The 12033-nt window shown below is 39.7% G+C and overlaps 1 protein-coding gene across 1 annotated transcript; it reads right to left on the reverse strand.

Annotated features, from left to right (window-relative positions):
- Positions 1–2634, reverse strand: LOC145600596 (uncharacterized). The gene has a single exon (XM_081656484.1). The coding sequence runs from the start codon at positions 2632–2634 to the stop codon at positions 1–3; it is 2634 nt and encodes an 877-aa protein (XP_081512610.1).
- Between the last annotated feature and the right edge of the window lie 9399 nt (positions 2635–12033).

Raw genomic sequence — 12033 nt, forward strand, 5'->3', positions numbered from 1 at the left:
CTAGCTTGCAATATTGTTGTTAGCAATGAAGACTTGCAGGTGGCATAATTGCTGACTCAAAGCAGCTCTAATTCCTGCAGACAAGGCATCCACCATACAGTTAGAGGATCCTCCCTGATCCTGACTTAGTCCCTGATACGAGCCACAAGTCGCAGGCTTGATCTTCCAGACCCAGCTTCTCTTGCCCCTGTGAATAACAAGCTTGACCTCCATTATAGCAGTGACGCAGTCCTCGCTGCCAGCAATCAGAACAGTCTTCTCCATGCTGTGGTTGGTCTTCCTGCTAGGAATTACTGATTCAAACCCCGGAGGGAAATTTTCATCACAGTCAGCTAAGCCCTTCCCCAGATCGACATCCCTGCTGCTGCTGATCTTGTGAGTGCTTAACTTGTACTCCATTCGATTCACCACAGTCCAGGCACTTGGGGTGCTGTTCCTGAAGATACTGCTATTTCTCGCTTCCCAAATGCACTCCAGGCCAGCCAAGAAAATTGCACAACTGTCATCCAAGCCCCTAGCCCTGTCACTAAAAACTCTAAGCCAATTGAAAATCCAATCTGCAATTGGTAAATCCCTTTTAAACGAGACATTGATGCCTAGCTTGCAGCCTCTCCACACATGACTTGCAAAGGTGCAATCCCGAAAGAGGTGTTCTAAGCTTTCCACCTTACCTTCACCCTCCTCACTCTCTAACCTGCACAAAGCACAGTGATGGTCAACTCCCAGCCCTCTCCTCCTTCTTTCACTACCTACAGGGACGGCACCTTTACAGATTTTCCAAAGCAACACTTTTTGCCTTGGAGTGCCTGGAACTTTCCAAAGCCTCTTCCAGTTGGAGTTGCTTGGATTAACCCCGGGGATATGTGCTACATTCTGACAGTGATGTTCTTTGAAAATAAAATTATAGCCACTTTTTGCCGTGTAAACACCACTCTTGTCACCTTCCCAAATTATGAGATCCTCAAAACCCGCTGCCATTGGAGTGATGGAAGCAATACTCTCAATTGTTTGATTATCAAACATCATCTTGCAAGTTTCCAAGTTCCACTTACCATTGCTGGAAATCAAGGAGGCAACACTATCATTGTTCGGTACAAAACAACCCTTCCAACCCGGACTCTTCCCATGGATCCAGGGGTGGTGAATTTTAGCAGTGCACCCATCCCCTATAGACCACGAGCAGCCCTTTTTAAGCACCCGAAGCCCCCACTCAATCCCTTTCCATCCCCACGAACTAGAGTTTTTGTTAGTCCAACCATTACCAAATAGGGTGCTCTTCCCAATTCCATATTTAGCCCGAAAAACTTTGCTAAAGAGTGACTCAGTTTCCATGATAATACGCCATCCTTGCTTTGCTAGGAGAGCCTGATTGAAGAACCTTACATCAAGAATGCTAAGGCCCCCATTTTCTTTAGCATCAGTTAGGTGTTTCCAGCTCTTCCAATACACCCCCTTGCAATCCTTATTACCTAGCCACCAAAACTTAGCAATGACACTATTACTTTTCTTCAAGATTCCCACAGGGCATTTGAACACCGAAAGAACATTGGTCCCTAGACTAGAGAGAACCGACTTGATGAGTGTCAATCTTCCGGCATGTGATAAAAGAGAGTTCCAAGCATTTAATCTCGTTTTCACCCTATCTACCATGAAGCTAAAAATTTCCTGCTTTGTAGTCCCAAAGTCTGCTGGGATACCCAAATAAACCCCAAATTTTTCACTTCTTTTAATTCCCAGAATATCACTAAACTTGTTCACTTCCTCTTCCTTAGAGCTGGGACTAGCCAAGAGAACAGACTTACTCTGACTAATAATCTGGCCCGAAGCCTTGCAATAGATGTCAAGGACATTCTTGAGAGCTCTCACATTGCTCTCTACACCTTGAAGAAAGAAAACTGAATCATCTGCAAAAAACAAGTGACTTATCTTTGGGGCCCTTTGGGCTACACTTAGGCTCACGATCTTCCCTGCATCTTCTTCTCTCCTAATTAAACCAGACAAACCCTCCATACACAATATGAAGAGATAAGGAGACAAGGGATCACCTTGCCTTAAACCACATTTTGGCTTGAAAGGATTTTGAGTACAACCATTGATAATCACCGAGAAAGAGACAGAGCAAACACAGTTCATTATTGTTTTAATCATTAGGCTAGGTAACTCAAACTTGCGCAGAACAATTTCCAAAAAATCCCATTGAATTTTATCGTATGCTTTACTCATGTCAGTTTTAATAGCAACCTTGCCTTTTACTCTCTTCTTGGATTTTCTGATGTTCTCAAGTAATTCATGAGCAAGAAGAATATTATCCGAAATGACCCTACCCGGGATGAAGGCATTTTGAAAATAGCTAACCAGATCATTGATAACCATCCTCAACCTATTAGTGATGCACTTAGAGATAATCTTGTAAATAACATTATATAAACCAATAGGTCTTAATTTATCCATGGTATCAGGATTGTCATTTTTGGGAATGAGAGCAATATTTGTGAAGTTAAATTCCTTCAAAATGTTACCTGAGGATAAGGCTGATTGCACTGCATCCACAACATCCTCCTGTATCCACTTCCAATTTTTTTGGTAAAAATCGGCCGGAATTCCATCCGGACCCGGGGCTTTCCATGGTTGCATAGCGAATTGAATAAGGCATTTTAAATTTCCCTCCTCGTGTATGGTCTTGACAGCATATCCTTTTGATCTTCCGAAAGAGCAGCAGTGATGCCCCTGACCCCATGGAGAAGCTCACTCTCCCTTGTGGAGTTTAATTCATCAACTCCCTTACCATAAAGGCATTTGAAGTATGAGTTCACCACCTCTGCTACCTGACCTTCTTCGGTGACCCAATCTCCACATTCATTTTTGATTGCATCTAAGTTATTCCTAGCCTTCCTACCTTTAACAAAATTGAAGAAGTACCTAGAGCATGTGTCACCCGCATAGTTCCAATTGACTTTAGCGCGTTGCCTCCAGTAACTTGCCATATTTTTCGAATACTCACATAGCTGCTTGCTAATCCTAGCAAAATCCTCCGCATTTCCATCATTCTCCATTAATAATTGCGCCTCGAGGATATCCTTTTCGAATTTGTCCCACTCAGCATTCCATTCGCACCGCTTATCAAGAGTCCAACGCTTAATACCCTGCCTAGTATGCTGTAATTTCCTAGCAAGCTTGAACATAGGGGACCCCCTCTGACTGCTATTCCAGCATTCACGCGCAACCTCCAAGCAGTTTCCATAGCTTAGACTCCATCTTTCGAGTTTATAAACACTCCTTTTTTTGATTGTGGGATCATGGGTCTGAAAAATAATGGGGGCGTGATCCGAAATCTGTATTGGTTGGTGCTTAATTAGTGCTTGCGGGAAGAGGTTCAATCAAGCCGTGTTAGCATATCCCTTATCTAGCCTTTCCAGAACAAGCTCATCGCCCTCCCTTCCATTCGACCAGGTGTATCTCGGCCCTTGGAAGGTCAATTCGTGCAAATTATTATTGTCTTTCCATTCGATGAAAATGTTAGCACCCCTGATTTGAGTAGATTTGTGTCCCGTTTTGTCCAAGTGGGAGTCAACTTGGTTGAAATCACCCACGATAGCAATTGGTAATTAAAGAGAGGGCCTAGCCCATTGACTAAGACAATCCCAAACCCCTCCCCGTTGAGAAGTACACGGTTCCCCGTAAACCAAAATCAATCTCCAAGTTCCATTAAAATCATCGTTCACGTTTACAACAAGGATATTGACACAACAAAAGACAACATCAAAAAGGGATTTATTTTTCCATCCCAACCATAGACCACCACTAAGTCCTTTAGAGTCGACACCGATAAAAAAGTTAAAACCTAAGTTCCTTAACCGATTAAATACCAACTTTGAGCTACTTTTAGTTTCGGTAAGAAAAATAAAATCCGGACCAAAAGACCCAACAAGCCTTCTAAGTTTCGGAATTGTCGGTGTTGTTGGGCTTTTAATACCCCGACAATTCCATATGAGCCCAATCACTGAGGGGGAGGTGGTTGAATTGGGTCAACCACCGCAAGCGGCCCATCTCTTACGTAAGTAATAGAGATACAAGCATCAAATTCAAAAGAGTAGGGATTAGGCCCAAAACCTTTCACGAAAGATGAAGGCCCGACATCAGGAGGACCCCCAAGATCAAGGCCCTTCCCCTTCTTCTTTTTCCTGGTAAAAAAAGAGTCAGCATCATCCTCAGTATCATCTATAATTTGGATCGAAGCAAGGTCTAGATCTGATACTGCCTTTCTCTTGAGGGGGCAGTGTGCTGACTTGAAGCGCCTCTTTTCCTTTCCCCTCTTGAAGCGCTTGCTTCTCATCTTTCTCCCTCTCCTATATTTTTCCCCCCATCTTGTAAAGAGGAGAGCACCATCAGACATTGTTTCAGTTGGAGGAGGGGAATCCGACCCCCTACTAGTAGTGATCTTAAACTCCATTTTTTCCACAATTTCAGCAGGGTGGTGTTGTTGAGTAGGTGGCGCTTCTAGGCTGTTCTCCTCCAATTGATCCTCTTCCTCGATTTTGATCTGAAACTCCCCCGCCCATGGATCTAGCGGATCCTCCGGAACTTGGCCTTGAGGGAAAGCATCTTCATCACCCTCGCCCTGAACATCCATAGGTTCGTATTCCGGCGAGTCCGGCTCTCTGATTTCAACCGCCCTTGGGTTGTTCTGATTATCGAATTCCACACAAAAACCCTGGTTATAGCCGAAATTATCCACCCTCCTAGCAGCGATTTCATCATTCGGTTCCACCCTAGATTGTATCGCCGAGCCCATGAGCACATCAAACCCGATTCTCTCGATTTCTGGACCATAGTGGGGCACCAGATCCGCCTGGGCAGAGCCATCACCTTGCTGGTTACTCTCAGAGTATCCCTGAGCCCCCGCCGCTGCGATTTGGTAAGGATCACCACCCGACCCGCCTTCCGCAACCCGGGAACCCGACCCATCCTGGTTCTCATTTCGAGATCTGCTGCCCTGATCTATCTCCATAGACGCAGCGTTGTTTTGAGTTGCATGTTGCAGCAGCTGCGGTGGTTGGGTGTCCTCCTCCCGCTGGTTGCTCGGTTGTCCCACCATCGGCGCCCTGAATGGTGCCCCCATAACATTGAAGTGCTGCCCTGGTTGAACAGTCCTTCCGCCGTTTTGGATACCAAGGTCAAAATCGACCATAATGTCCGACGCCCTGAAATTTGGCGACGGCGGACTCTCTGGGGTCTCCACCAGCCTAACTCTGGTTGTGATGGTGCGCTCCGACGCCGGAGTGGCTCGGAGATCCAGAGAGAACATAGAGAAGCCGTCCTCTATTTCCATGGTTGGTATACCTCTGGAAAGGTACTCCATCATTTTGTGATCGATATCAATTTTGATAAGATCTTCATGCCTCGTGCATCTCGTATACTTATGACCAATCCTACCACACCTAGTACAATACTTGAATAGATTTTCGTACCTCAATTGAATCCATATGACAGCGTCATCATCGAGTTTCAGAAAGAAACCCGGGATGAGAGGTTCACCTAGGTTGAGAAGAATGCTGATTCTGAGATAATCATTCCTCGGCACGAAGTCAGGTTCCATGTCAACTTCAAAGGGCAAGCCAAGCATCTCACCAATGGTGATCGCCATGTGTGAGTTGAGGTACTCACATGGCAGTCCGTAAATCCTTACCCAGAATTTCGCTCTTCTGAATCTTACTGATTGAGGCACTTGGTTTGGCCACCAAGGTGAGAATACCATTAGTGCTCCATCGAAGCAAGCCTTGGTCATCTCAAGCATGTCTCTTTTGTCCTCATCATTCGAGCATTTGAAGACAAAAAGATCATTCATTTTGAAAACATCAATGCGCCCCCTCTTTCTCCACCTCGAATTGATGAAGCTTCTGATCGAGTGGACACTTAAACTACGGTAATCAACCAAGTAACCATACACACATTGCTGCCAATAGGCTCGACTCCCCTGCACTCTGTAAGATTCAATTTCAGCCAGGGGAGCAGCTCTATTAATATTACTGGTATTATTTGATTGAGAATTCATAATTAGGAGAGAAAAAGAGGTGGAGACAGATTAGAAAAGAAGAACAGGGGAGAAGAGAAGGGAGGAGCAGAGTCTGTGAAATGGCTGCGAAGGATAGCTTTATTTATACAAACCACCATGACAAGGAGGCGATTCAAATTCGTGTCTTGGTGGAAGCAACCAAGGCATGCAGATTAACATTGGGAGTATCAATAATTAGAGCCGTAATTTAATTATTCCCATAATCCAAAACAACAGAGCCGTTAAGGCTAGTAACGAAAAGTCACTTAAAAGACTAACAGAATGAAGGAAGGTAGACTTAGGAGGGTATAAACTGGAAGACGGAATAAAAATTCTGTTAGAAAATAATGATTACACTAATCAAATTATATTGGCCTTTGAGAGAGGCACCAATCAGAGACGCCAGATGGCAGCACAGGGCAAGAGGCAACATAATTAACCCGTAGGGACAGCTTACCGCAAGAAACACCTTGATAATTAAGCAAAAGTAATTGGAGGCTACCACCGCTTGAAAGGAAAAGTAAAAAAGTAAAAAGTAAAAAAACTAACCAACTCTATTTCTAGAATTAGAAACTCTCTACTAGAGAGAGAAAGTTAGTCCCGGTACTAGATAGATGTGGTAGTTTCGAAAAAAAAAAAGCTAATAAACCTTAACAATAGTTGCAATTAAAAAACGACAAGATTTTTTTTTTTTTTTGGGGGGGGGGGGTTGATAATATTCCAAATCAAAGTTCGCAAGAGTCAGAGACTTTGTGGAAATAAGAAGAGCAACTATGAAAAAGTAAAAATAAATAGTCACTTGGTAATAAACTATTTCATTGTACATACAAATTTTTTTTTTAAATAATAATAATAATAACATCATATTTCCTCCATTTCTTTTTACTTGCAACACAGTCTTGTGGCACGTGTTTTAAGGTCAGGTTTATGTAATGTAAACAGATAAATTATTAATTATAATTTTTACAAATGATACTTAACCTTATTCTAATTTTCTTGTAAAAATTATATTGATAAAATCGCTCGTCTACCCTCACTAATCATCTCCTAAAACTGCGTGTCTAAAAGGTGTGTTGCAAGTAAAAGAAAACGGAGGAAGTATAAGTGTAAAGCATTAGAATTTTTTTATTTTAAAAAAAAATCATTACAAATTATTTGTTAACAAAAACAAAATTAATTGATGATATGTTTAATGATAAAAAAAAAACATTAAATATATTAATGATTGTAAACATATTAATGAGGGTATTAAAGTAAATACACATTTTGTACACAACTTTGTACATAGTTTTGAGGGTATAATTGGTAGTACACTATTCCTAAGAGATGTTTTCTACTTTTTATAAGGTAGGGATATTGTCAAATTCCATCTAGACGAGATATATATACATGTACATTACCTAGGGTTCCATCAACGGATAAGACCAAATACCCAACTCTAGAGTATTTTAGATAGTACATGGGATAATAGTCATCCACAATAGATATTTTCATAACACTCCCCCTTAGATGACTATATATTGAATAAAACAATAACTAACATTTACTATAAAACCCGTACAAAATAATACACTATAATGCGCATAAGATGCTGCCTCGTTAAAAACCTTACCAGGAAAACCCAGTGGGAAAAAACCATAGTTAAGGAAAAAAGAGTGCAACGCGCATTAACTCCCCCTCATGACTACATCACTTGAGATCTTTAAGACGACGCAATCCAATGCCGTAAGTTAACGTTCTGAATGTTGCTATCGGAAGAGCCTTAATAAATAAGTCTGCTAAATTTTCACTTGAAAGGAATCTGCAATACATTTATATCTCCATTCTTCTGAAGATCACGAGTGAAGAAAAATTTGGGTAAGATGTGCTTTGTTCTGTCGCCTTTGATGTATCCTTCCTTAAGTTGAGCAATACAAGCTACGTTATCCTCATAGAAAGTTGTTGGTGCCTCTTTCCCAGATGATAAACCACAAACTTCTTTTATATGTTGAAGTACCGACCTTAACCATACACATTCACGACTAGCCTTGTGAATTGCTAAAAATCTCAAAATGATTGGAAGAAGTAGCTGCAATGGTTTGTTTCATGGAACGCCAAGAAATGGCAGTACCACCATATGTGAACACATATCCAGTTTGTGACCGACCATTATGAGGATCAGATAAATAACCTGCATCTGCAAAACCAATCAAATTTTCTTTGGACAATTTTGGGAAAAATAAACCCATATCCTTCGTACCTTGAAGGTAACGAAGTAAATGTTTAATCCCATTCCAATGCCTTTGGGTTGGACACGAACTAAACCTCGCTAATAAATTAACTGAAAATGATATGTTGGGTCGTGTATGACTTGCAAGGTACATTAGTGTTCCAATTGCACTAAGATACGACACTTCAGGACCAAGAATTTCTTCATCATTTTCCCGAGGTCGGAATGGTTCTTTCTCTACTTCAAGTGATCTTACAACCATAGGGCTGCTCAATGGATGTGCTGTATCCATAGAAAATCTTTTAAGAACCTTTTCTATGTATGTTGATATTGATGGACAAATATTCCATTCTCTAGGTGCTCTATTTGTAACCCCAAGCAGAATTTCGTCTTTCCTAGATCTTTCATTTCGAACTTTTTCTTTAAATAATTGACAGTCATTGAAATCTGTTCAGGAGTTCCAATGGTATTCAAATCATCAACATACACTGCAATTATAACAAATCCCAATCCTTCTCTTATTGCTTGACTAATCAAAATCTAAAAGTAGTTGCATCCACCACAGGAGAATATGTCTCTTCATAATCAATACCAGGTCTTTGTGAGAATCTTTGTGCAACTAAGTGTGCCTTATATCTTACAACTTCACCCTTTTCATTTCTCTTTAGCACAAAGACCCATTTATATCCCACTGGCTTTACACCTTCAGGTGTATTGACACAGGTCCGAATACTTCTCTTTTTCCAAGAGATTTTTATTCTGCTTCAATTGCTTCTTTCCATTTTGGCCAGTCATTTCTTTGTCTACATTCTTTAATGGATTTTGGTTCATGATCCTCATTATTACCCATAACTTCTAATGCTACATTGCATGCAAAAACATCATCGACGTCGATTTGATTTCGATTCCATGTAATTCCAGACATGATATAATTTATTGAAATTTCTTCATTATCAGGTACCTGAATTTCTTCTTGTATCATGTCTAAAGTCTCCTCTGGAGATCCTTCGGAAATTAATTCTTCAATTGACCATCATCAATCAATGCTCCTTTTCTTTTCCTAGGATTCTTATCTTTGGAACCTATTGGTCTTCCACGAATCTGACGTGGTTTAGACTTATTAGCAAATTAATTTTGTCCTTCCGGAACATCTATTTCAAATGGAGCATTTACAGCTGGAATATGTGACTTGGTCACTCTTTTTGGGTCAGCAAACGAGTCTGGCAATTGATTTGCTAAACTTTGTAAATGAATTATCAGTTGAACTTCCAGTTTACATTGTTTAGTTCGAGGATCAAGATGGGATAATGATAATTCATTCCATTTAATTTCCTTTTTCAGCTCTCTTTTTTCTCCCCCTAATGTTTGGGAAAAGTGACTCGTTAAAATGACAATCTGCAAAACAAGCAGTAAATAAATCCCCTGTTATAGGGTCAAGATATTTAATTATTGACGGGGATTCAAACCCAACATATATCCCCAACCTTCTTTGAGGACCCAACTTAGAGCGGTGTGGTGGAGCTATTGGAACATAACTTGCACATCCAAAAATTCTTAGATGGGAAATATTTGGTTCCTGACCATAAACCAATTGTAATGGGCAGAACTTGTGATAACTTGTTGGCCTAATACGAATTAGTGCTGCTGCTTGTAATATAGCATCTCCCCAAGCAGAAATTGGGAGATTAGATTTCATAAGCAATGGTCTAGCAATTAACTGAATACGTTTAATTAATGACTTTGCAAGACCGTTTTGTGTATGAACATGAGCTATAGGATGTTCAACATTTATCCCAATGCACATGCAATAATCATTTAAAGTTTGAGATGTAAATTCACCAGCAATAAAATATCTAAATGGTCCACATGGGGGATGTATGGGCCCACAAATATCTCATTGTATACGTTCCAGAAAACTAATTGATTCAAAATTAATTTTAGCTGGTGATGGGCGAATAATCAACTTGCTTTCTGAGCAAGCAGCATATGAAAAATTATTATGAGGAATCTGCTGGCTCTTCAAAGAATGTCCACATGAATTCGTAATTATTTTTTGCATCATTATTGAACCGGGATGGCCTAATCGGTCATGTAAAACAACAAAATTATCAGTAAACTTCTGGTTTACTATAGCATGAGCTTCAATAGCATTGATTTTTGTGTAGTACAAACCACTGGAGAATGTAGTTAGTTTCTCCAAAATATGTTTTGAGCCTTGAGTTATATTTGTGAGTTAAAGGAATTCGTTATTTTCTTCATTGATTGTCTCAATATGATAACCATTGTTGCGAATATCCTTAAAACTTAATAAATTTCTTTGAGACAATGGGGAGTATAAAACATCAATTATTTTAATTTCAGTTCCCCAAGGCAATTTTATAGTGGCTCTTCCGGAGCCCTCAATGATATTTGTATTACCCGATATGGTACTCACATTAATCCTTTGCATCATCAAATGAGAAAAATATTTTTTATATTTAAGTATTGTATGACTAGTTGCACTGTCAGCAAGACATAATTCTTCACCATTCATAGAAAATTGAACTTGAGTAATATCCATGTTCTTCATGAAATAAAATACATGTCAAAATATTAGCATAAAAATAAAGATGATAAAATAAATAAATCAATAAAATCACTCAAATAGTTCATAAATTTATAAAGCAACAGTCCTTATTACAACCAAAGAAATAAACTTTAAGTAAATCACTAGAATAAGCAAACATAAGTCTAATACTTAAAACTGACACAAAACAATATAATTTTAATTATTCCCTTCTGGGGCAGTGAAGAAATCAACAACTTCTAAATGTGTTGTACTGCCAAAATCAAAATTATTCCCTTTTGGGGAAGTAAGGAAATCAGGAACATTAAATTGATTGGCATTGCCAAAATCAAAATCACCTTCACCATCTTCAAGAACAAGGTTTACCTCAACTTTCTTTCCTTTCTTCAATGATTCTTGGTAAAGTTCAACAAGATGATTTGGAGTTCTACAAACTCGAGACCAATGACCTTTTCCTCCACAACGGTAACATATATTGGTATCACTTTTCTCTTTATCATCCATACGTTCCACTTCCGGTGGGAATGTGAGTTTGTGAAATGACCTCCATGACCTCTACCAAATCCACGTCCACTACCCCTGCCGCGCCATTGGCCATGACCGCGACCTCTACATCGACCAGTAATGCTGGAATGGTCTCTGTTTTTAGTTTCTTTCCCGTTATGGGTTGTCATATTCGCTTCAGGGAATGGAGTAGAGCCAGTAGGATGTGATTCATGATTTTCATTAACAACTCGTTATTTTGCTCAGCCACAAGAAGGCAGGATATTAATTCAGAATATTTTTTAAAACCTTTTTCTCTCTATTGTGTCTGCAGGACAATATTATTAGCATGGAAAGTGGTGTATGTCTTTTCAAGCATTTCTGCATCAATAATATTTTCTCCACATAATTTCAATTGAGAAGTTATTTTAAATATAGATTAGTTATATTCACTAACAGATTTAAAATCTTGCAATCTCAAATTCAACCATTCATAACAAGATCTAGGGAGTATCACTGTTTTTTGGTGGTCATACCTTTCCTTTAGATTACTCCAAAGGATTTGTGGGTCTTTCACAGTTAAATATTCATTTTTGAGCCCTTCATGGAGGTGATAGCGAAGGAAAATCATGTCATTAGCATTATCTTGAGGTGTTGCCTTATTAGCCTCTTTGATTGTTTCAACAAGCCCTTTAACATCTAGGTGTATTTCAGCATCTAATA

This window comes from Chenopodium album, chromosome 21, assembly GCF_948465745.1.
Source record: "Chenopodium album chromosome 21, dcCheAlbu1.1, whole genome shotgun sequence".
In the NCBI taxonomy this organism is placed as follows: domain Eukaryota; kingdom Viridiplantae; phylum Streptophyta; class Magnoliopsida; order Caryophyllales; family Amaranthaceae; genus Chenopodium; species Chenopodium album.

Bases quoted from the DNA above. Each gene is read 5' to 3' on its own strand.
- LOC145600596 (XM_081656484.1), bottom strand. From the start codon at position 2,634: ATGCAACCATGGAAAGCCCCGGGTCCGGATGGAATTCCGGCCGATTTT.